This window comes from Parastagonospora nodorum (genome assembly GCF_000146915.1).
Source record: "Parastagonospora nodorum SN15 chromosome Unknown scaffold_6, whole genome shotgun sequence".
In the NCBI taxonomy this organism is placed as follows: domain Eukaryota; kingdom Fungi; phylum Ascomycota; class Dothideomycetes; order Pleosporales; family Phaeosphaeriaceae; genus Parastagonospora; species Parastagonospora nodorum.
Window position 1 is genome coordinate 1,255,349 of NW_001884554.1, and position 24,124 is coordinate 1,279,472.

At 52.9% G+C, this 24,124-nt stretch overlaps 10 protein-coding genes across 10 annotated transcripts in view; 4 read left to right on the top strand and 6 right to left on the bottom strand.

Annotated features, from left to right (window-relative positions):
• Nucleotides 1–455: 455 nt before the first annotated feature.
• SNOG_04674 (di/tri peptide transporter 2) lies at nt 456–2,569 on the bottom strand (the record flags this gene model as incomplete). The annotated part of the gene is made up of 3 exons (XM_001795035.1): nt 456–1,961; nt 2,018–2,469; nt 2,544–2,569. The coding sequence occupies 3 exons, from the start codon at nt 2,567–2,569 to the stop codon at nt 562–564; spliced, it is 1,878 nt and encodes a 625-aa protein (XP_001795087.1). The 3' UTR covers nt 456–561.
• Nucleotides 2,570–4,261: 1,692 nt separating this feature from the next.
• Nucleotides 4,262–5,905, bottom strand: SNOG_04675 (hypothetical protein; the record flags this gene model as incomplete). The annotated part of the gene is made up of 2 exons (XM_001795036.1): nt 4,262–5,728; nt 5,780–5,905. The coding sequence occupies 2 exons, from the start codon at nt 5,903–5,905 to the stop codon at nt 4,262–4,264; spliced, it is 1,593 nt and encodes a 530-aa protein (XP_001795088.1).
• A 956-nt stretch (nt 5,906–6,861) lies between these two features.
• On the top strand, nt 6,862–7,957 carry SNOG_04676 (hypothetical protein; the record flags this gene model as incomplete). Its single annotated transcript, XM_001795037.1, has 3 exons — nt 6,862–6,981; nt 7,036–7,784; nt 7,855–7,957. The coding sequence occupies 3 exons, from the start codon at nt 6,862–6,864 to the stop codon at nt 7,955–7,957; spliced, it is 972 nt and encodes a 323-aa protein (XP_001795089.1).
• A 237-nt stretch (nt 7,958–8,194) lies between these two features.
• SNOG_04677 (hypothetical protein) lies at nt 8,195–9,245 on the bottom strand (the record flags this gene model as incomplete). The annotated part of the gene is made up of 2 exons (XM_001795038.1): nt 8,195–9,121; nt 9,222–9,245. The coding sequence occupies 2 exons, from the start codon at nt 9,243–9,245 to the stop codon at nt 8,195–8,197; spliced, it is 951 nt and encodes a 316-aa protein (XP_001795090.1).
• Nucleotides 9,246–9,511: 266 nt separating this feature from the next.
• On the bottom strand, nt 9,512–11,425 carry SNOG_04678 (hypothetical protein). The gene is made up of 3 exons (XM_001795039.1): nt 11,292–11,425; nt 11,045–11,188; nt 9,512–10,987 (listed from the first exon to the last, which is right to left on the bottom strand). The coding sequence occupies exons 1-3, from the start codon at nt 11,323–11,325 to the stop codon at nt 9,975–9,977; spliced, it is 1,191 nt and encodes a 396-aa protein (XP_001795091.1). The 5' UTR covers nt 11,326–11,425; the 3' UTR covers nt 9,512–9,974.
• Nucleotides 11,426–11,772: 347 nt separating this feature from the next.
• SNOG_04679 (hypothetical protein) lies at nt 11,773–13,810 on the top strand (the record flags this gene model as incomplete). Its single annotated transcript, XM_001795040.1, has 3 exons — nt 11,773–12,113; nt 12,257–12,463; nt 12,631–13,810. 3 exons carry the CDS (start codon nt 11,773–11,775, stop codon nt 13,808–13,810), a joined length of 1,728 nt encoding a protein of 575 aa, XP_001795092.1.
• Nucleotides 13,811–15,469: 1,659 nt separating this feature from the next.
• On the bottom strand, nt 15,470–16,194 carry SNOG_04680 (hypothetical protein; the record flags this gene model as incomplete). The annotated part of the gene is made up of 2 exons (XM_001795041.1): nt 15,470–15,990; nt 16,086–16,194. 2 exons carry the CDS (start codon nt 16,192–16,194, stop codon nt 15,470–15,472), a joined length of 630 nt encoding a protein of 209 aa, XP_001795093.1.
• A 275-nt stretch (nt 16,195–16,469) lies between these two features.
• On the bottom strand, nt 16,470–17,624 carry SNOG_04681 (hypothetical protein). Its single transcript, XM_001795042.1, has 2 exons — nt 17,452–17,624; nt 16,470–17,399 (listed from the first exon to the last, which is right to left on the bottom strand). The coding sequence occupies exons 1-2, from the start codon at nt 17,509–17,511 to the stop codon at nt 16,677–16,679; spliced, it is 783 nt and encodes a 260-aa protein (XP_001795094.1). The 5' UTR covers nt 17,512–17,624; the 3' UTR covers nt 16,470–16,676.
• A 375-nt stretch (nt 17,625–17,999) lies between these two features.
• Nucleotides 18,000–20,719, top strand: SNOG_04682 (hypothetical protein; the record flags this gene model as incomplete). The annotated part of the gene is made up of 3 exons (XM_001795043.1): nt 18,000–18,209; nt 18,277–18,707; nt 18,754–20,719. The coding sequence occupies 3 exons, from the start codon at nt 18,000–18,002 to the stop codon at nt 20,717–20,719; spliced, it is 2,607 nt and encodes an 868-aa protein (XP_001795095.1).
• Nucleotides 20,720–21,244: 525 nt separating this feature from the next.
• Nucleotides 21,245–24,124, top strand: part of SNOG_04683 (hypothetical protein) — a gene marked incomplete at both ends in the record, with an annotated part of 4,199 nt that continues 1,319 nt past the window's right edge. Inside the window, 4 exons of the mRNA XM_001795044.1 lie at nt 21,245–21,316; nt 21,471–21,674; nt 21,843–21,905; nt 21,952–24,033. Coding sequence (XP_001795096.1) covers nt 21,245–21,316; nt 21,471–21,674; nt 21,843–21,905; nt 21,952–24,033 — 2,421 coding nt within the window. The remainder of the gene's footprint in view (nt 21,317–21,470; nt 21,675–21,842; nt 21,906–21,951; nt 24,034–24,124) is intronic.

The window sequence follows — 24,124 nt, forward strand, 5'->3', positions numbered from 1 at the left end:
TAGTAGGTCTCGTAGTTTGGAGAAGAACGTGTCGCGCAACCCGGTATCTGGAGTCGCGCGAACCGGCTCGCCGTAATTCATCATCACTACCGGCGCTAAGCCCCTTCTAGAGTAGCTTAGCGGCACGTGCGCAGGAAGTCGCCATCACCGGAGGCACTAGGATATTGAATAGGAATGGCTATAAGTCATAAAAATGTGTAGGTTACAGGTCGCCGTTGAAGCCTCTCTCGCCTTAAAAGGCCAGATGAGTTTGCGAGGCTGTGCCCGTGACAGGAAGACTATAGACGTTTAGATCAGACTCCTCATAGTTGATAACCTGCGGTAGTATTAATGTGTACAATAGGGCAGTGTTTCGATATTTATGTGTGGAAATCTCTGTGCCTACCATTAGCTTCGGGTCGCTTTCGAAAGTACATCATTGCAAATACCTCATCATAACATGGGGAAAAGAACATGTGTAAAAGTGAGGGTATCTTATTCACTATCCGATGCCAGTTCTCCTCTACACTAGCATCTCCCAAAAAATCGCGTTTACTCGCATAATCATACAACACATCTCTCCTACGCCTTCTCCGCGTCCTTATCATGCAGTCCAACCGTCCGATCCGCATGCACACTACTCCTCCTCAACGTCTCATCCTTGTCATAATCGCGATCAAGTTGATTCATCTCATCCTCCGTCTCATTCAAATGGTGGAAAATAATCCAAATAAGACATCCAGCAATGAAACTCGTTACCGCCAGACCAACGTACATCCACTGGATATTCGGGTCGTACAGGACGGGGTTGAGTGCTTCGGAAATGGCGGATCCGAAGGCGTTCGTGAGGAGGTACATGGACTGCACGAAGGATTTCATGGAGGGAGGCGCTTTGGTGTATGCGTATTCGAGACCGGTGACGGAGGCGAAGATCTCGGAGATACCAATGAGCATGTATGCGCCGGTTTGCGCGGCGATGTGGATGTTGTTGCCGTGGAGGACGCCGTCGGCGCCCTTTGCTGCCTCACAGTTGGGATGGTCGTAGCAGGGGCCGGTTTGGTACATGTAGTATTGGATGACGGCGGCGTAAACCATGGCGAGGGAAGCGACCCAGAACCCGGTTACGATACGGTTGATGGGAGGGAAGGGGATCTTCTTCTTGCGGAGGAAGGGCATTAGCACCTGGTCGACGAGGGGCAGGAATACGATGATTGCGATGGGGTCGAAGTTCTGCATCAGATCGTTGGGAATGCCGTGGGTGGCCATCTGTCCACCTTGGGTGATGAAGTTGTTCGAGAATTGACCGTAGACGACCCAGTAGATGGGATAGAAGCAGAAAACCTTGCAAGCTACAAGCGCACGCTTCACTTCCTCAACAAAGTGGTCATCCCAGCGCAGCACAGTGGTCTTTCCAAGTCCAGCCTGATACGAGGGCTTTGCGCCATCCATCTTGCGCGTCTTGATCATCAACCACATGACGCGGAAAGCATCAGTGATGACAGAGCCCTGCGGTGGTCGAACAACGTAGACCTTGCGACCGAGAACAAGGACGAGCGTACCCACGAAGAAGACGCAGAGGCACAGCAGGAAGGCGGACCAGAAGTCGATATCGCGCTCCATGTAGGGTGTAGCGAGCAGGGACAAGCAACCGACGTTGATGCAAAAGTAGAACACCATGTAGATCCTGTGGATGGTGATTGCAGGGTCGATGATGAATTTTTCGCCAGTATTGTTGTCGTGGCCAATGACCATTTTTTTCCTGTTATACTGGTCCGCGATGAGCGGTGCAACGTTCGATTTGATACCGCCAGTTCCTAGACCGATAACGATGATGGCAACGATGAAACCACCGAGTCCGGCGCCATGGTCAAGAGCCGCTGGGATGGATGTGCATGTCAAAATGAGGAGACCAACCATGTACACGCCGCAGAAGATGACGATGGTGTTGTATTTTCCGAGGTATTGATCAGCGATAATGGCACCTTGAACTCCATGTTAACAGATATCCTCTGGTGATTCAGATAATTAGATTTCTTACCAAGAATCGGAGTAACATAGCACCAGAACTGGAAGAACGTCGAAAGACCGGTGGCGCCCCGATGACCCATGCCGAGCGCACCACGACCAAGCTCTCCACTACGCGGGCGCGCAATGTAGTTTTGGAAAAGACCCGAGGCACCATAGTACGTGAAGCGCTCACAGAGCTCGACAACAGCTACCAAGAAAGCAGACTTGGGTAGAGGCTCGCCGACCTTGCGAAGAGTGCGGAGCTCCTCAGCCGTGGGCGCGACACCACCAAGACCATCTTCTTCCTCGTGGTCGGCTAGGCGCACGGAAGCACCAGAGCTGTTACTGCCGCTTTGCTTCTCGATAATTTCCTTTTCGTCTGCGACATGGACGTTTGCGCCGACGTTGGCATCGTTCACGGAGGCGCCGAAGAGATGCGGCTTTTGGTTTGCCTCAGCCTGCATGTTTACCAACTGCTCGGCCCTACTCCAACAGTCAGCCTTACCCGCGATACGAGAGCGGAATCAAGGATATGCTCGATGCAATACAGTACTTACGCAGTGGTTTCGTGAGCCTGTGCCATATCTTATTTGAAAGTCGCGCAACCACCGACGATAGTCAATGGTAAGGACAGGCAAGTTTCCAGAGGATGAATTCTAAAAACCTTAACGATTCATCGAGTGGACACACCCCTCTTTATTTGAATCCACCTCCTCAATTGCCCGGCAGGCAAGCATCCACCTGCGACCGACGTCGCTGACCACAGGTGCGTTGCTCGCCTCTGTCTCTGCGCTAAGCACGCACAAGCAATGAGCCGGGCGATGTAACGTCTTGATAGAGTGCCGCTTGACCTGAAGGGAACAACGCTCCGCTGCAAAGCTTTCGCTTGGCTGCTTGGGCGCGCCACCCGCTATCCTAACGCACTGCGTCTGATTTGTTCGTGTCCTCGAGCACCCGCGACCACTTGCCCAAAGAAGCGCGATGGATGGGTGATCTTACGTTGGTGATTTCGAGGAGGCGTTTGATGGGTGCGTTGAACAGCTGCCGAAATTGCCGATTGTGATGGTGTGCAGCGGACGCCAAATGCATGTTCAGCATCAGCAACCAGTAGACCTCGTATATGGAATCCTGCTGGTGACATTGCATGGAAGTGTGATGCAGATCAAGTATCTCATGCCACGTCGCCAGCACACGGCATTCGAACACAGTAACTCTCAAACAACCAGCTTCATCTTCACACAAGTCATGTCCAACCGTCTAGATTTCCCCGATGCGAAAATTCTGCGGCATTGTATCCACCCCGAAAGCGGTAGCACTTCCAGCGGCCGCCGAAATTGTTGATCGCTCACACCTCGGTTCGCATTAATATCGGGCAACGGAGGGGACCGATGGATTTCCAAAAGGATAACATTTTGTGGGACCAGGCGGATTGACATGGGATGACTGTCACTCGTTGATCGCTCGCCTGACACAAGTAGGTAGAGCGGACAAGTGCTGACGGGCCAAGATGACGCCCGAACACCCGTTGCACTTGCGGATCCTCGCGGCACAGTCTGGTACTGGAGATGATGCCGTGATAGAACTGATAGAGGCGATTATTGCGCAGATGGCAAAACTTCCCTTCGGAGACCTGGCGAGGGTTTCTCCATCTCAGCAATGATTCGACTATTAACTCCACGAATTCTTGACGTTCGGATGCTCCGACTGAGACGTGCGAATAAGGTTTAACTGTGCCTGTGACGACAACGGAGGCGCTTTCACCGTGCCGTAGCCCTATCCTATCCCCGGATTAATCCCGGGCCAGCCGCCCTTACCCATCTCCAGCCTTGCGGAACATCCGCACGATTGGAAAGCGTGTGGACCTCGCGCATGCGAACGCAAATATGGAGCTGTTCCCGAAGCCAAATGCAACGAAGCTCCACAGCAATGTGGAGTGATGCGTGGATGTCGAGATAAGAACACGAGGTCTGTTGTAATTGCTCAGTGTATGCGAAACATTGATGATCTATTAGTGATGGGACTCCGTCTGTTGGAGCTCCCCTAAGACTTGCTACCACTTGCTCCTTTGTGCGACCGACCGACCGACCTGGTATCTAGCACTACCGTAAAAACATAGACAATCCGACGTCCCCACCGACATGCATTTTGACAACGAAAAGAAAGAACAAAGGAAAGTTGTATAGGCTCTGTGTGCGAGATGCTACGACAGATAGCGCCAAACATATGATACACGAACCCATGAATGATTCAAGTCAAAAATAGTAACGACAGAAAATTATGAGGATGAACCACCGTTGCTGCCCTTGCCAGGTCCCTGAGTTCCTGGCTCACAGCACTGCTTCGCATTGCCACAGCTGTCTGGGCACTCCAGCAGGCACGCATCTGGCCCGTCTTTGACGCTTGGATTCTTGCTCCTAGTCGCCACCTCGTCCTCGTCTGAAGGCGAAGCGGAGTGGTCATGGCTGGCGTTGAGGCAGAATTCGGGCTGGATGGTAGATGAGTGGATGCTGTATTCGTGGAGGCACTCGCGGATCTGGCGCGCAAGCTCCATGTAGCGTGCGGAACCCTCGCCCTTGAAGTCGAAGTCGACCTGAACGTGGAGCGATGCAACAAGCTTGGTGTCTGAGAGTTGCCACACGTGAAGATGATGGCATGAGACGATACCATCGAGGCTAGTGATGTCCTCTTCAATGTCGTCAACGGAGAGATTCTCAGGGACAGCTTGAAGCAGGATGCGAGACGCAGCCTTGCAAAGAGGGATGGCAGAGAGGAGAATAATGACTGTGATGACCAGTGAAATAGCAGGGTCGGCGTAGAACCTCCAAGAAAAGTCCGTAAGCCAGATAAACAGTGCTGTTCCGATGACACCGATGTTGCCCAAAGCATCACCCAAGACGTGAAGGAAGACGCCGCGCATGTTCAGATCATGGGAGTGACCGTGACCACCGCCTGACTTCTGGTCCTTTGGCTGCTTGTGCTTGTGGTCCTTGTGGGTATCCTTCTTGTGTGCGCCAGTGTGTGCCTCGTGAGAATGGTGGCCGTTAGACTTGGCCAGCAGGGGAGAGTGCTCGGTTGGGTGAGCATCTGTTGCCGCATCGTCGCTGTCTTCCTCGTCATCCGCCTCATCGTTTTCGTGTGCCTTAGAGGACTCAATGATGCTGTTGCGGAAAGACGACGGGTGGACGTAGATCTCATCGATGGTGGAGTAGTTGCGCGACTGTGACCTAGAGTGACGCTTAGCCTTCTTGGAGAGAGAAGAGCGGCGCTTGTCCGATTGCGAGGTCTGGGTGATATTCGAGGGGAAGCCAACGCGGTTCTGCGGAAGAACATCGGCAATGTTTCCTCTCTCGTCAGCCACAGCGTGGTCGTGTGCGTCGATTCCGTGGTCATGAGAGTGTCCCTCTTCGGCGTGAGAGTGCTCGTCGTGGCTGTGGGAGTGTCCGCCGTGGGAGTGTCCGTGTCCGTGGTCGTGAAAGAGGAATAGACCGACGATGTTGGAAGCCAAACCGAATGAACCCACAATCAAGATGATCTTTGGGTGCGAAACCTCTTGTGGTTCGACAAAGCGCTGAATCGCTTCGAGGAAGATGGAGAGACATAGCGCAACCAGGAAGACACCATTAATGAGCGCTCCCAGAGTCTCGGCGCGCTGCCAGCCATACGTGTATTGCTTCGAGTTTGTCCGCTGATTCGCGACCTTGACGGCCCACAGTCCAACGAGAAGTGAGATGACATCGTTAAGCTAAGCTTACTGTTAGTGGTTGTTTGCTATGTATTTTCGGGAGTTACACACCATGTGGAAAGAATCAGCAACGAGTGCCAGAGAGTGCACTGCATAGCCGACGACCAGCTCCAAAAAGAAGAAGCACGTGTCGATAGCCAGCAGGATCATGATACGAGTGGACTTGGAGGGAGCCATTTCGGCGGTATCGGAGCGCGAACGCCGCACTGGTGACGTCGATGGAGTGCAAGGTGAATTAAGGGTGTCTATACCCGCGGAGATTCACGGCGACGCAGTATCGAGGATTGCAGCCTGCTGCTTTGCGTTGGAATACGGCGGGAGTGGGATGTTTTGTAGGAGGGAGAAAAGTGCAGTCGCGAACCCTGTGAAGTTCAGAACGCCACTACCTCTTGCGTCAAGGCTAACCCTGGAAAACTCGCCATTAGGTCTGCGCTAAGACAAGCAAACCTTGCCATTTTCAGAACAACGATATGGCATCGCGTTTGAAAATGTTCTTCGAGAACGCATCGTGACTCAGTACACAGCGGGCATCCCTCTCCTTCCGATATTACTGAATCTTATGCCCAATCACACCATGTCATCTGCCTAAGCCCCGGAGGTACTTTCTTCTCATGTCAGCGGTGACATGTTTTTTACTGCGGGCTCCCATGTTGTCTTACCACGGCTTGGAAACTGCCGTCCGTTTTGCTTGCTCTACCCCTGTATGATGCAATCGTCAACCTTCTCCGGTGTGTCTCACTCGTCGCCGGTGAGACGAGCAGAATAAACGGTCCGCACCTGTCTTCTCGCTTAACAACGTTACCACAGCTGGTGAAACGCTTGCCAGTGTGCAAGCTTGAACACTACTGGTGGGCTGATTTGAGATATTCCCAAGGTAGCCTGTGAAGCGGCCAAGATCTCCACGAAGCCTGATCTGCATACAGACTTTTTGTTTGCGATGCCCCCACTTGAAGCTGCGGAGGTACGCGGATCGTCCCTGGCATGTTTGATGCACCCGTAGACTGTCTGGGAGTGGATTCATGTACGCCAAGAGAGTCTAAAGTTTGATCCTCGCAAGGCACGTGCAAGGTTTCTACTAGGTGCACAGTGTGTGCCAGCCGCTCAACCACCGGGTCAACAACACGACGCGAGCCATGACGAATCTCGACGTGCTGCTACTCAAAGGGGCTTCCTCAGACAACCCAGAAGAAAGTCTGCGCGAACTGCGCTATGCCATTCTCACGGATGGCATTCCCGCCAATAGTGACGGCATGGTATAATTACCCAAACGGTCGCAACACAACCAATTGCTGACCCAGTCTGTCTAGTCCGAACTGCGCATCTACGTCTGGCTCATCCTGCTCAATGCCTCTCCCCTCCGAACCGACGTCTATCTTGACCTGATCCGCCAAGGTGCCTCTCCCGCCCACGCCAAAATCACAAACGACACCTTCCGCACCTTCCAAGGCGACCCCCTTTTCCGCCGCCGCGTGACCCAGAATAGCATAACTCGAGTCCTCAATGCGGTCGCCTGGCGCCTCAACGATGCGCACGAAGCGCGCGTCAACGGCTGGCAGTCACCGCCTACGCTCAGCGAGTTTGGGGGCAGTCCAGACACGAGCTTCATGAGCAGGACGAACGGCACGAGGACTGAAGCCAGCACGACAAATGATGCCGAACAGATTGGTTATGTGCAGGGCATGAACGTGCTTTGTGGACCGTTCCTCTACGCGTCCCGGAGTGAGGTTGAAGCCTTCACTGGCTTCGAGAAACTCATTACCTCAGAGTGTCCTGGATATGTGAGGGGCAGCATGGAGGGTGTACACAAAGGTCTCGCGCTCGTGGATCGCGTGTTGGAGGTTGTGGACCAAAAGCTCTATGCGCATCTCATGGCGCATCGCATGGAGGCGAGGATCTGGGCGTTCGCTTCAGTCCTGACCATGTGTGCGTGCACTCCGCCCCTGACGGAGGTCCTGAGGCTTTGGGACTTCCTGTTCGCGTACGGACCGCATTTGAACATTCTGTGTATTGTGGCGCAGCTTGTGCTTATTAGGACGAGCATTTTGGAGAGTCCGAGGTACGTGCAAGTCTTGTCCTTCTACGATCATTTTGCTGACCATCACCAGCCCGAATCAGATCCTCCGCAGTCTGCCAAACCTCGTTGCAAAGGACATCATTGGCGTTGCTATGAGCTTCGCCGGTAAGATCCCCGAGGACATGTATGCCGAGATCATCAACCACGCCAAATAGGATGGGCGGCTGGAGATGGTTGATGCGACGAACGTACTGCCATGAGAATTACGAAGTTTACGATTTACGATACCCATGCAGAGTAGTTGAGCTTCGCATATGATTTGCAATAGCAATGGAAAATAGCATCATTTTGATTTCGTTCTCTGCAAATCTACTGCTTGCTGTCAACCATCAGTAAGGCTAAACACAACCTTCAATTGCATATACGGTCTACGTGTGTACCAACCGTCTATATCATATCTTACTCGCCTCCTTGAGTACCTCCTTCGTCAAAACATCCCCTTTCTTCCTCTCCTCACTCAGCCTCCCCATCCTCAACAACCTCTCAATCATCTCCTCATCCCCATGATGGTTATTATGTTCAAACTCGGGCTCCTCCCCATACGCAATCCTCGCCGCATCCACCACAATCCTTGCCGTCATGCCCCACACCCTAAATGACGTGAGTTTATCGAGCGGATTCGGCTCGGCGCGCTCATCACTCGCTTCCGGTGGCGTTTCCAAATCTACATCTCTCTTCGGGGTTTGGAGTAAGGTGGAGGGCGAGGTGGGTGGTTTGGGTACGTAAAAATTATGCATGCGCCAGCGAGACTCATTCCAGTCAGTCCATGCGCCTCTGTACCATTTCTCCAGCTTCCCGTTGGGCTGCACTGGCCCCGGTCCCTCGCCTTCCCAAGTCTTCCGTAGGAAAGAATGAAATGGCGCAGTGAACACCGCCGCAACCTCCTTGGGATCCAGCCGCGGAATCAGTCGTTCTTCAACCTCCAACCCTCCCTGCTCGTCCAACGGACTCAAGTACGCAACACAAGGTCGAACACCTAATTCCGTCTTCGCCAGATTCGCAGGCAGTTCACAAAGTTGTTCGACTTTAAACCCGCCCTTCTTCAGTTTCTCGTCATCCAAAGGTAGGCCAATTTCCTCCCACGCTTCACGCCGCGCCACAGCCCAGGGGGATTCGTCGAGCGTGTCGGCTTTGCCCCCGGGGAAAGCGGCCTGCCCGGCGTAGCTGTTTAGCTTTGCGCTGCGCATGGTGAGGACGACTTTGAGCGCGCCATGGCGGTCGGGGAAGAGGAGGATCAGGACAGCGGCGCGTCGGGTCAGGGGGCAGTTATGCCATTGCGTTGGGGGAGGGTTGTATGTGCGTAGGCGGGCGAGGGCTTGCTGTTGGTGGGTGTTAGATGGGCTTGGGGGAGTGCGGGGTTGGGGATGGTGGGATGCAGGAACCGCTTTGGCGGGTTGTAGGGGGGCATGTTGGACGTACAGCAGATGTTTGGGAAAGCGCCATGGTTGCAATGGCTTTGCTTTGGGCGAGCCATGCTGTTGCTCTCATGAGAAGTGTGGTTGCGGAACTTGTGAGCTTCGGAGGGGTCGGTATCCTTGACCGAGGCTATCGATATGCGAAAGTCGTGTACCAAGTACTCGTACTTGACGATCATGGATTATTACTCAAGATATAATGTCGAGCACGTAGTGAGAATCCAGCTAGCAGCTGTTCAATGATTAGTAGAATCACACATCTTTCACATGTACGTCAACAAGACTAGACAAAGCTTCAGTGACTACCATGCAATTGTATCGCGTCTCTATATGACAGGAAACTCATGATCGTTATCGTCGACATGCGTGGCCATGAGGAGATCATCCCGTCGCGCATACATGCCGTGATATAACGCAGCCCACCCTCCAAACACAGGAAAGCCGACGCGAAAGGAAAAAGGAAAAGATTGCTGGCAAAGAGCATCCAGCCAACTGAGCACCTGACACGAGTCTCTATCATCTGCAAGAAGCATTCCTTCGAAGAAACCATTTCGCACATGAAAATCGACAAACGCCAAGATGCCGCGATGTATAGACGACGACTCGTCCGACTTCGCTACTTTTGGGAAAAGCAAAAGCGCCGCCTGACAGTGCAGACGCGCCGGATTAGTTTCCACCGCCTCTATGCCCAAGACGCCACCAAAATGAATAGCGGGCAAGGAGAGACGCTGGTTGGGAAGCAGTGAGGATCAACCGCTTAGATGAGGTCAGCCACGTTCATAGGCATCTCCTCGATCTGTGTGCTGTAGAACTGCTCAATCTCGCGCATCATGCGGACATCGTCAGCGGTGACGAAGTTGATGGCCACACCCTTACGTCCGAAACGTCCACCACGACCGATGCGGTGGATGTAGTTCTCGCGGTTGGCGGGCAAGTCGTAGTTGATGACCAGGGAGACCTGCTGGACATCGATACCACGGGCAAGCAGGTCGGTGGCGATCAGGACACGGGAAGATCCGGAACGGAACTCCTTCATGATGACATCACGCTGAGCCTGGTCCATGTCGCCGTGCATAGCGGAGACGGTGAAGTCACGGGCAGTGAGCTTGTCGGTGAGCCAGTCGACCTTCCTGCGGGTGTTGCAGAAGATGACGGCCTGGGTGATGGTGACGGTCTCGTACAAGTCGGAGAGGGTGTCGAGCTTCCAGTCCTCCTTCTCGACGGCAATGTAGAACTGCTTGATACCTTCGAGGGTAAGCTCGTCCTTCTTGACCAAGATGCGGACGGGGTCGCGCATGAACTTGGTGGTGACCTCGAGGACGTCCTGGGGCATAGTGGCGGACAGGAGGACGACCTGAGTGCTCTGGGGCAGAAGCTGGAAGATGTCGTAGATCTGCTCGGTGAAACCGCGAGACAACATCTCATCGGCCTCGTCGAGGACGAACATCTTCATGTGGTCGGTCTTCAGGACACGACGCTGGATCATGTCGTGGACACGGCCGGGAGTGCCGACAACGACCTGGGGGCCGTCCTGGAGGGCCTTCATGTCATCACGAACGCTGGTGCCACCAATGCAGGCGTGGCAGGCGACATCCATGAAGTCACCGATGGCGACGACGACCTTCTGGATCTGCTGGGCAAGCTCACGGGTGGGGGCGAGAATGAGCGCCTGGCAGGCCTTGACGTTGGAGTCGATCTTCTGGAGGGTGGAGATGGAGAAGGTAGCGGTCTTTCCGGTACCAGACTGCGCCTGCGCAATGACATCGTGGCCTGGCGTACGTACAGCGTCTATAATAATTTGGTGCTGTTGTGCGGAAGCAAACTTACCCTTGATGACGGGCATGATGGCGCGCTGCTGGATAGCAGAGGGGCGCTCGAAACCGTAGGCGTAGACGCCACGGAGGAGCTCAGCCTTCAAGTTCATCGCGTCGAAGGAGTCGGTGGTCTCATCGTAGTTGGACTCGATCTGGCCTGCGCTGTGTTAGCCCATTGCCCGCGCAAACTTTCAGCTGAGCGCGCTGCCCGTCGCAGTGCGGGGCGCACCCACTCCAGGCGGCGGAAGGGCCGTACTCACCCTCAGGCACGTCCTCAAGACCCTTGTCAGCCATGATTGCGAGTGGTGAAGTGAGCGACTACTGGTGTGGCACCGTAGTCGTGAGAAAGGTTGTAGTGGGGTGGAAGGCGGGGGTGATCGCTTGGATACCGCCGCTCTTGTAGTGTAGTAGGTGTTGGGAAAACTAGATACCAGATCCTCTATGTGAGAATCGAAGGTTATCTAGGAGTGTAGTTGTATTTAGTGTTGGGTTGTGTGTGGTGGTGGGAGGAAGAGCGAGGGCGCGGCTTAAGAAGATTTTCAAACAATTCGTTGCAAAATCTTTTTGGGCCTAGCGCCGACCACTACCACATTCGCCTCACCACACCTGCGCTCGCTCTCCGCGTACCATGTATGACTCCCTGCTGCATCCTTGGTACCTCTAGCGCTCCTCTCCTGGACCGTGCAAATCAGCGCTGAGCAGTTGCTGTCGCTGTTTCTGTCCGCCTATTTGCTGTTGAGAATGGCGCCCGGATTGCTGGAACCAGAAGCCGCCACCATTGCCGAACCACGGCCTTCAAAGAAGCTGAAAACCGCTTCGGCGGCGACATTCCAAAACGACGACGAAGAGGTGGCAATTGCAGTCCCGTCGCACCCTCTCGGTATCAAGCCAGCGGGCAACGCCTACACCGCATCCGAGAACATCAAATCAAGATGTGGCTCATTCGCCAGGCTGCCTGACGAGCTTCTGAGCCACATTCTTGAGTCATTCGATGCTGACACCCTTATCCGTCTCGGGACTACATGCCGGGCGTTGTATGCTTTCACACGGCTGGATGAGCTCTGGCGGGCACTTTTTGTGAGGTAAGTTCCATGGTTGTGCACTGTGTTTCTATTTCTCGCTTCGATCCAGTCATCGTTTAGTCACTTCCTTTGCAAGAGCAGTCATTCGGACGGATCAGATCAACCGTGGCTCAGTGAGGAGTCATAGGCTCTTCTGTGGCTAGGTGCGAAACCTATACCGTGTCGAAGAAGAGTGTCGACTTGCTGGAGCATGAAAGAGATCGGACTACAATCCTAAGCTCTGTGCATTACCCAGATATGACCACGCTCTTTGATTGCTTTGACTTGGTTGTCAGCCGGATTTCTGTTTGTGCGAAGGGCCACAGCATCATGAACCCGGACCTGTGGCTTCTTTGCTTCACCGTCTTGCTGTGACATGTTATTGCTGGTCTCGATCTAGTGCTGAGACTTTGGGCCGTTGTTGGCGACAACCACCTCTTGTCGTAACGACGTTCTTGACAAAAATTACACTCAGCCTCGAATTATTTCAAACTTTTCTATGCGATATCATTAGTCTATCAGCTAACCTCCCTCCCAGCTCACCACCCACAGACTTCATGTGGCGCGGCACGTGGCGCTCTACCTATCTCAATATCTCACCAGAGAACGTCACGAACATACCATGCCATAACCTCTTTTCAGACGTCTTATACCGTCCATTTCAATGTGCTCATACAGGTCTTACCCCGTTTGTTCGCAACATTCCTCGGTCAAACGAAATCGCAAGACTCGGCGACCTCACACCCGATGATTACGCCCAGAATTGGACCGACAAGCCCTTCATTTTGACTGATCCCGTCAAAGATTGGCCAGTATATGGTACTTGGACGCCCGAGTATCTTCTAGAAAAGTTCCCAGATGTCAAGTTCAGAGCAGAAGCGGTCGACTGGCCAACATCGACGTATCTCTCATATATGCACAACCAGTCTGACGAGTCACCCCTATACGTCTTCGATCGCGCTTTCGCCGAGAAGACAGGCATCGACACCACTGCCGCGCCTCACTCAGAGGGCGCATCATACTGGTCTCCTGAAGCTTTTGGTTCCGACCTCTTCAGCGTGCTCGGCCAACACCGTCCTGATTGTAGATGGATGATCATGGGCCCAAAGCGCTCTGGCAGTACTTTCCACAAAGATCCAAACGCCACATCTGCCTGGAACGCCGTCTTAACCGGCAGCAAATACTGGCTCATGTTTCCCTCTGGGCCTGGCATCGAGACACCACCCGGCGTTATCGTGTCTGAAGATCAATCTGAAATCACAAGTCCTTTGAGCATTGCAGAATATCTCCTCACCTTCCACGAACTCGCACGACAAACACCGGGGTGTAAAGAAGGCATCTGCTACGCGGGAGAAGTCCTACACGTCCCCTCAGGATGGTTCCATCTTGTCCTCAACATCGAAGACTCACTCGCCCTCACGCAGAACTTCGTGCCGATGAAGAAGCTCCCCGACGTTCTGGGTTTCTTGCGCGATCAAAGGGGTGAAGTCAGCGGCTTCAAGGAAGACGTATGCGACACAGCGTACGAGCTATTCGTCGAGAAACTGCAAGAAGAGTATCCGGACATTCTAGCCGAAGGACTAGCAGAATTAGAAAAGAAATCCAAGGGCAAGAGAGGCAAGTGGGAAGAACTCACCAAGGCTGGAGGCGAGGAAGAAGAGGCAGGAGGGTTTAGCTTTGGATTCGGCGGCGATGACGACGATGCTGACATTCCCTGAATATACCAATGAACTCTTAATCTCCAAAAAAAATCACAACATTTGTCTCTCAGAGGTCCAACCCGTTGTCCTAGATCTGTGCCAAACTCATGGTACACTAGCGCAACCACGAACCAAACATCACTCCCTGCAACCCAAACTGTTGACAAACTCGAAAGCATCCGATTGGTCATTGTACATGGGATCGGAACCACGAAACTAAGCAAAGCTAAAACGTACAACCGCAACCAGTGTCTATCAAACCTCGCGCCTCCACCGAACAGTTCGAGCATACAGGTGAACCAAATCAGATGCGTAACCAAAAAGCCATGGAGGCCTTCATCCACCGACCAGTGATGATACCACGAGACCATTGCACACGTGCAGGTTCCGCATGCTGAGGTCTGAAGTGGATGGGGGTTGTCTGTCGAGGGTGTGTACCTGTAGGGGAGTATGCTCCCGCAAGTGTGCTTGTGGAAGAAGCGTGCTCGTGGAGGAAGTGTATCTGTTGAGGTGGCGTGCCTATGGACTATGAAGGACGCCGCATTCAGAACAGGGCATATTTTATGTGACAGAGAAAATGATTTTTCATCAACGGCCGAAGCCTCTAATATCAGATCGTAACCTTCATGCACCTGCCTTGCCTGTGTTGTGCCGTGCATGTGTACTGGTGACCGAGCGAAGAATGAAGTAGCGAGGAGAGGGAGGACGATGGGTGGTGGACGTGCCTGTGGTGGACGGGGCTCAGGTATGATGAAGCAAAGGAAGAAAGACGAAGAAGGAGAAAATTGAAGTCGAAAATCGAATTGTTGCAGACGAGTTGAGATGAGAAGAGACAAGGAGAGTGGACGACAGATGGGTTCTTATAGTCCACAGCGACGAGAAGCACCGGCCTCTGTCCTTATATACCTCTTGAAAAGTTGATACTTACATGAAGAAGCAACTTGATGAGAGTAGGGAGGTAGGCATCGTTGTACGGAAACCATGGTGCAGTGTAAAGACAGGTGCGATCGGCTAGAAACAAGCAGTGGCCAGGGTCGAATTCGCAGACTACTTGAGAAAAGAAAGGATTTAGACAGTGCACGGTACACAGGATCGTATATTGCTGTAAGAAAAATATAGCAGCCGCTGTTTGACGATTAGGTCCGACAAGATCTTTACCTCCGTATCCCAAGGTCGCAGACGTGAAGCAGGCAAGTAGGCTCATAACGCAAACGCAGTGCAAAAGGCAGAAACAATTGCTCACCGGCGGCCTCAGTCTCTATCAGCAGGCCCTACCATAAGCTAACAAAAAAGGTCCCCAAAACATACAAATCAAAATGACAAAAAGAACAGCCAGCCCTGCCTTAGGCAGAATCATTCTCAGATTCAATACCGTAGATGTAACTTTTGCGCTGCCGAAAACCGTCCAAGACTGTTTTATCACGGGCTCGAACTCGCAACTTCCAGCGGACTGGTAGGTATTCGGTCATAATTCAGAAGGCCCGACCTTAAAGCGATTCCATCTTTGAGGATTTTGATGGGAGAATCTTGATTTATTTGGTATACATACTGGAAGGTAGGGAGAAGTATAGGATGGAGTTAATGTGTGAACGGGTGTTTGGTGAGGGCGCGTTGTGGCGGCTTTGAGAGCATGTGTATTGATTTTGTTGTTATTAGGGTTGAGTTTTCGTTGCGCTTTCACTCGACCTCCCACTCCTCGGTGAAGAAATCGACGATACTACTCGCTGTCGCTGCGCCCACTGCGCTCTCCATTACCTCCGCACATTCACGATCACCACTTGCAGCGCTGAGCGCGAGAAGGACAAGTTCGCCGACGCTTCCCACGACGTCGCTCAGCGCGATGACTTGCTCTTGTTTCAGTGGCGGTTCGGTGGTGCAGTAAGGTAGAATATCGGTGACTGCGCTTTCTGGCTTGCGGTAGGGTGGGCGAGAAGAAACTTGCGTGACTGCTTGATGGTGCTGGGGACGAATGGGTTGGGATTGAGAGTGCGTGTGTGGGAGCGAAGGCTGGATGATGCTAGGCCTGGCTTCATGTGTACAGCCTTGCTGGTAGTAGTCGCCAGAACCATCGATCTGCTGATAAGATGCGGCGTCTTGATGGTGAATTTTGGGTGTGCATTTGAAGTCCTGGAGTGAGAGGCGAGCACGCTTCGGAGGCCTTGCGCTACCGAGGGTGCCTGAATTGTCCATCGTGAAGTCTGATATTTAGTAGTCTGGGTAGACTGCACTGATCCGATCACTTTAGCGGGTGAATATGCATGGTTCCCGTTTGGATTTCGAAGATGTCACGTACCTTTCTGTTTTGCGACAGGTGATGCACGAGCAGCAGTGATGAACTGCGGGAGATAAGCTTCGAGTCTGGTGGAATATGCAAGTGTACATAAGCACTTAGACCAGGTCATGATAGCGAGAGAGATGATAGATGATACGTCATACGGTTGCACTAGTGAAGTCATGTACGAGTGGAGCTGTTGAGCAGCATGAGGAAGGCACGGAGCGTGCCAAAGAAAGCAAGGAAGGAGCGAATAACTGCCAAGTTCCAGTACACATGCGCCAGCAAGACATGAGCCGCATGGAAGCGCTGATATGAGCACCAGGGTCCTTACGCCTGTGAGTGTATCTTGACATCACTGAATGTGCTTGCAGTTCACTCTTATTCTCCTGATCCATCGAAAAATACACAGACAAATGTATGATTTCATAGTAAGAGAGACAGTACAGGGGATATGTGCGGAGTGTAACGGCTATACATATATCGCGAACAGAGTCGTGCTCTTCTTTTGTCTACAAACCTAAATTGGGTATCTGAGAGGAGAAATATGCGCTAGATGCAGCTCTATGTGTGCCTTGGATTTGTGCAAAGTAGACAGGGCCACTAATCCTGTTAAGGGCTTGTTTCGTTGGTTGGCGTTTCTTGTTGTGGCTCGTTCTCAACACTTGGACGAGGTCGATTCGAAGAGTTGACAGCGGGAGTTTGCGTTGCGGACGGCGATGTTGCTGCTGACGTTGGCTCCCCAATTTGAATTGAATCTTTCTTCTCTTCAGTCTTCCCACTTCCTTTCCAGAAGCCTAGCAGCCGTCCCGATGGCGCAGGTTCTGGGTGTCGGGCCTTGAACTCTTCTAGCTCTGCCTTGACCGCCTTGAGCTCATTCTGCATCTCTTCCAGGTCTTCGCGGATATCGTCTCTGGCATTGCGCGCTTTGCGCCTTTGCCGCCATTGCTCGAACACAATTACGCCAATGCCCACAGCGAAGATGAAGGTTTCCGCAGCGAAGTTTGCGCCCATCTCTATCGCCTTCTGCTCCGAGAGCGGCCGTATGCGCGGTTTTGTCCGCTCTTCCGCCTTCTTCCTTATGGCTTCCCTCTCTTTCTCAGTCAAAGCTTCATCTGCTTTCATTTCTTCCTCGGTCATGACCGTGGGCATTGCAGCCTTTTGTCGCGCCGCTTCAGCTGCCTGCAGCTCCTTCTTGATCTGGCGGTCGATGACTGCGGGGTCCTGAAGCAGTCCGAGGCGCATGCGCATGTCAATGCGATGCAGGCCTTGCGCGAATTTGACACAGACTCTTCGAAAGCGCTGGTGTTCATGGGCATTGCGTTTGATGGCATTCTGTGAAGAGAGTGAGTCTTGGGTCGATCAATCAACGTATCGGACGCTTTACAGCCATAGGTTTCGCCAGTGTCCTCACGAACAGCGACGTGACCTTGAGGGTGAGAGACATGATGCGCTATGAACGAGCTTCGGATTGGTTCTGGGAAGGTATGTTGCGCGATTGGGTTATAATTCGGGTCTCATTGCAGCTCGCACGTATTGATAATCATCCGGACATGCTTGCGACAGCTTAGAAGAGCTTCAACGGTGTTGTGGAGGGGAAATGGAGCGCGAAGTTGCCGAATTCAAGGCTGCCTGATAGCTCGGAGGTCCGCAAGGCCGACGTCAATCGTGACTGCCCTGCGCAAGTGCCTACCGAGAACGACGGAACCTCAAGTATTCTATCATGTGAGATAGTCTCCCTATCTGTTCCACAGCATATCTAAACAAGTTGTGCAAGCTTGCACCAAGCCAACTTGTGCGAGTTCGGATTGGAGTGCAGTAGGCGCGGGTAGCGAAGCGGTTGCTGTGGAAACAGCCAACGCACTAACAACATTGACGTTCGAGGGTCTCTGTTCAACATTCGCGATCACGCATCTTCGACAAACCTATCGCCAAATGTCTGCCTCGTCTATACACGCTGATGCGCCGCCCAGCGTGGTGCGGGACCCAGAGGGTCTACAATATGAGACGGGCCCACACCTGGGCAAAGGTGGCTTCGCTATCTGCCATCGCGCGAAGCTGATGGGGCACGACCATCTCGGCAGCAGCACAGTCGCTTTGAAGATCGTCAAGTCCAAGATGGAACCGCCCAAGCTGGCTCAGAAGGTGCACATGACTGGAAATCCCCGACGCGACTTGTACTGACGCGTCGTAGTTTGTCACTGAATTACAGATCCATTCCAAACTATCTCATCCCAACATCGTCGAGTTCTACCGCGCCTTCTCCTTCGAAACCAGCACCTATGTTGTCCTTGAACTGTGCGAAAATGGCTCGCTCGCCGACGCGATCAAGAAGCGAAAATATTTCACCATGCCCGAGATCCGACGATTCATGATCCAGACGTGCGGCGCTATCAAGTACCTGCACCAGCGTAACATTGTCCACCGAGACCTCAAGACCGGCAACCTCTTCTTGGACCGAGATATGAATGTCAAGGTTGGCGACTTTGGCCTCGCCGCGCTGCTTGTGTCACAGAGTGACTACGGCGCGATCCGAAGAACCACCATGTGTGGCACACCAAATTACCTGGCACCCGAGGTTCTTGAGAAGACAGGCAAAGGCCACGACGAGAAGGTGGACCTGTGGGCAATAGGCATCATGATGTAAGAGGACTACCACAAGGCGGCGGCGACACACTTACATGTTTAGGTACACACTTGCTGTTGGAAGGGCACCTTTTCATGCTGCCAAGCGAGAGGACATCTATCGCAAGCTCAAGGCTTGCGACTACACATGGCCAGACCTAGCCAAGTTTGCAAACGAGATCACCGACGACCTACGAGACATCGTGTCGTTGCTGCTCGTCCACGAAGACGAGCGACCCACCCCCGATCAAATCGTTGCCCATCCATTTTTCAAACTGGGCTTCATCCCGCTCGAGCTGGAAAGTGCATGCACCTCGAGGATACCCAAGTGGTCCAAGATCCGTCCCCCAACAGCATCAACCATCAAACGCGGGTACACCGAGGAGTGGTGGACAATGTGCAAGGCGTCTGCGGTTGGAGAATACGAGCCAGGAAAATCTTTCGGAGCATATGGCAGCAGAAGAAATAAGGCGGTGGCAAAGGATTGTCAGAAGGAGATCGAGGCGGGCAAGCAGCCCAACATCCCTTTCGCCAAAGACTGCGTGTACGTGCCTTTCCCTGCACGCGTGCAATGGCCACACCAGCCGACCGGAGGCTTGAGCGAGATCTCAGAAGAGAAGGAGACGTCTTCCGAAGGTCCAGCCCTCACAGAAACTACCGCCAATGAGCGGCCAAAGGGTCGACTGCCAAAGGTCTCGAGAAAAGAGCAGACGATGCCTACATTGAAAGAGAACGCTGAACCAGTCGAGGAACCCGAGGCCCCAAAGCGAATGCTAGATAAGCAACCAACTCGATTACGGGCCATACGCAAAATCTCGAATCCCGGCCGCATGACAGCCGCGACCGCTATAGCACCTGCTCCTCTACGTGTACCACGGGACTCCCGAACGACTACAAGAACACGCGTAGTCAAGGAGACTTCGAGAGCTACTGAGACAGGATTGCCTGATCTGCCACCTCTTAGAGTTGTAAAGACGACCGTTCGAGCGAGTGCGCAGCCAGAGCCACAAGTAGAGACAGAAGCAGCTTCGCAACAACAAACGACGCGAAGCGCACCGAGGATCAGGACAACGAGTGCAGAAATGCCCGCTACCGATCCAGTATCGGTATTAGCACGATTGCACGTCTTTCGCGACAATCTGGCACGAGCCCTGGAAAAGAAGACAGTCAAATCCAGACGAGATCAGCCCCCACATCTGCCATTTGTTTCCAAGTGGGTGGACTACTCACGCAGGTACGGAGTTGGGTATGTTTTGGATGACGGCACAATCGGAACGCTCTTGACAGCAGAAGATAAATACCCAGTCACGGCAGCATTTGCCCTTGATGGGTACACCCACTTGAGAAATGCTGGCAAGAATCGTGAACAAGCGAAGAACGTTGCGCTCAGCTTTTATACGACTGTGAAGAAGGATCGAGGATTGACCCGTATCGAAGTTCTCGACAAGCGACGCGTCGAGGAAGTAAGGACCGTGTGGCACAAATTCGGACGATACATGTGCGCATCTATATCGGACGAGGACGCGCCATACAGGAGGGATCCCAACCGGGCGAACTTCGTCAAGTTCTATCAAAGACTCGGCAGCGTTGGCATATGGGGTTTCGAAGACGGCGCCTTCCAGGTCAACTTCCCGGACCATACTAAGTTGGTGCTATCAGCCGACGCTGCATACGGTAAATTTATCTGCCTTCCGGTCGAGGCAGCTTTAAAGATGGAGGACTATGACAAGGGAAAATCCGAGCACCTACCATGGAAGTATGTCAAGACACGCGCTGTCCTTAAAGCCTCTCTACATAAGCTTCTGTATGGAACTGTAGATCAAGAGGACTACAAAGAGCAGACGGAGGCCAACCTTCTACGGGAAAAGATCGAGTTCATCCACAGTCTGGTGTCGGAATGGTGTCAACAGGGCGGTCTAGGTTGTTTGGCAAAGCCTAGAGACCACGTCTGGGAGGGACCCCAGCTGGAGGAGACGAAGCGCCTTGACTGGGCGAGTGTTGGACGATACGGTGGTGATGTCTTCTCATGATTTACGCACTTTGGGGTTTTCGGACGGCAAGCGACGGCGTTTTTGGGTATTGTTAGCAGGGCATAGGCATTTTCACGGCGTCTCTTTCTTTCTTTCTTTCTCGACACATGTTGTCGAGGCGTGTTCACTTTCGTTGAACGCTCACTTATGATGGTTCGCATACCAGGGACGGCGCATCGAATTTGTAGCCTAGCATTTGCAGGCCATTGAGAAATCAACCCATTTCACAAATCATCTTGATCTCGAGCATGGAATAGTGGCTACAAGTGATGGGGATATGGCTGCGAGTGCCATTTGTTGCCGCCTGAACGCTGGTGAACGACACGTAATTGACGCGACTATGGAGGCAAATGCTTCTAAAGTAATCTCATTCGGTGATTACATGGCGAGGAGTTGGGCGTTCAGGCTTGCGCGTCGTCTGAAAAGAGGCTGTGCGGCGCGGGTGGGGCTGGAGCTTGTCCGTCCCGACAAGGCCGCCGTCATCGTGCGCTGGGGTTCTAGGACCGCTGTCCGCTGATCGTACACATGCACATTTCGCGCGGCGACGCACTTCACGACTTCTCTGTACACCCTCGCCGCTGCTCCAGGTTCACAGCGGTCTGCATACCCGGGTTTAGCAGCACACACGACACCCCCCATTGAGTGACTCGAGCCACCACTTGAGCTCGCAGTTGGGCATCAGCCATGGTACCAGGCCCCAAATGCAAAGTCCCAAACCCCCTCGACATGCGCTGACTGGAGTTCTATGTAGGCAGTAACGAAGCGCGCAGGGCGCAAAAAAGATGCTGCTGCGGCCGGCGGAGGACAGCCAAAGTCGCAATTCGCAAAGAAGGCCGTCTTCGAGACCACCAAAAAGAAGGAAGTCGGAGTCTCAGATCTGACCCTGATCAGCAAGGTTTCGAACGAGGCGATCAACGAGAACCTGAAGAAGCGCTTCGAGAATGGCGAGATATACGTGCGTCGACCCGCAAGCGCATGCCCCGCGCCCGCCCAGTACTTGAAAGGAGAGGGGCACAGCGACTGACGGAGGCATAGACATACATCGGACACGTGCTGGTGTCTGTGAACCCTTTCCGCGACTGTAAGTGAGAAACCGGCGCACAGCATACGGAGATACTGACAGCGGGCAGTGGGCATATACACCGACCAAGTACTGGACAGCTACAAGGGCAAGAACAGGTTGGAGGTGCGGCGCATGACTTCCCATGGGCGCTCTGGACTAACGAGAGCAGGTCCCACCACATGTCTTCGCAATCGCCGAGTCCTCGTACTATAACATGAACGCATACAAGGAGAACCAGTGTGTCATCATCTCAGGAGAATCTGGAGCAGGAAAGACCGAGGCTGCGAAGCGCCTCATGCAATACATTGCCAGTGTCTCTGGGGGAAGCAATTCTTCGATTCAGGAGATCAAGGACATGGTGCTGGCCACAAATCCTCTGCTGGAATCATTCGGAAACGCAAAGACGCTGAGAAACAACAACTCTTCGCGATTCGGAAAATACCTCGAGATCCACTTCAACGCGCAGGGAGAGCCGGTGGGAGCAAACATCAACAACTACCTACTTGAGAAGACGCGAGTAGTGGGCCAGATTACGAACGAGCGCAATTTCCATATCTTCTACCAGTTCACAAAAGCGGCATCATCGCAGTACAGAGGTATATTTACCTTCAAACTTTCTGGGTACGCAATTCTGACAATCATAGAAATATTCGGCCTACAGCAACCGCAATCCTACCTTTACACAAGCCGATCGAAGTGTTACGATGTACAGGGCATTGACGACCACGCCGAATTCCAGGACACACTCAATGCTATGAAGGTCATTGGTCTAGAACAAGCAGAGCAGGACAACATTTTCCGAATGCTTGCAGCAATTCTGTGGCTAGGAAACGTATCTTTCCAGGAAGATGACTCCGGCAACGCTGCAATCGCAGACCAGTCGGTAGTCGACTTTCTGGCCTACCTCCTAGAAGTCGATTCAGCACATGTCAACAAAGCGCTCACCATTCGCATTATGGAGACAAGCCGTGGCGGCCGGAGAGGTTCGGTGTATGATGTGCCGCTCAATATCGCCCAAGCAGGAGCTGTACGGGATGCGCTCGCGAAGGGGATCTACTTCAACCTTTTTGACTGGATCGTGCAGCGCGTGAATATATCTCTGAAAGCCCGCGGAGCCACTGCGCATTCAATCGGTATCCTGGATATCTACGGATTCGAGATCTTCGAGCGCAACAGCTTTGAGCAGTTGTGCATCAACTACGTCAACGAGAAGCTGCAGCAGATCTTTATCCAGCTGACCTTGAAGGCGGAACAAGAAGAATACGAGAGGGAACAGATCAAGTGGACGCCGATCAAGTACTTTGACAACAAGATCGTGTGTGAGCTCATCGAGGAGAAGCGACCACCGGGTGTCTTCGCGGCCCTCAACGACGCGTGCGCTACCGCTCACGCAGACCCCACAGCCGCAGATCAGACCTTTGTCCAGCGACTAAACGCCCTTTCTTCGAACCCCAACTTCCAACCACGTCAAGGCCAATTCGTCATCAAGCACTACGCTGGAGATGTGTCGTACGCAATTGATGGCATGACTGACAAGAACAAGGACCAATTGCTGAAGGACTTGCTGAACCTCCTGGGTAACAGTGGAAACACGTTTGTCCACACATTGTTCCCCAACCAGGTTGACCAAGACAACAGGCGGCGGCCTCCTACCGCAGGAGATAAGATCAAGGCCTCCGCAAATGATTTGGTTACCACGCTTATGCAGGCCCGTCCTTCCTACATTCGTACCATCAAGCCCAACGAGAATAAGTCGCCGAAAGAGTACAACGATCCGAACGTTATGCATCAGATCAAATATCTCGGTCTGCAAGAGAACGTTCGAATTCGCCGAGCCGGGTTTGCTTCGCGTCAAACCTTTGACAAATTTGTTGAACGCTTTTTCTTGTTGTCTCCGAAATGTTCCTACGCTGGAGAGTACACTTGGACTGGCGACTACGAAACTGGTGCAAAGCAGATCTTGAAGGATACTAACATCCCAGCTGAGGAGTTCCAGATGGGTGTTACGAAGGTATTCATCAAGACGCCTGAGACACTCTTTGCCCTGGAAACTATGCGCGACCGATACTGGCACAACATGGCGATACGAATCCAAAGGGCCTGGCGAAACTACCTGCGTTACCGATCTGAATGTGCGATACGCATTCAACGATTCTGGCGCAAGCTCAACGGCGGCAAGGAGTTTATTGAACTTCGTGATCAAGGTCACAAGATCCTTCAGGGTCGCAAAGAAAGGCGACGTTACAGTCTTGTAGCTACCGGAGATTTATGGGTGACTATCTTGGCATTGGCAACAGAGGCGGCTCGGGCGAAGTCATAGCGAACGCTATTGGTATATCTGG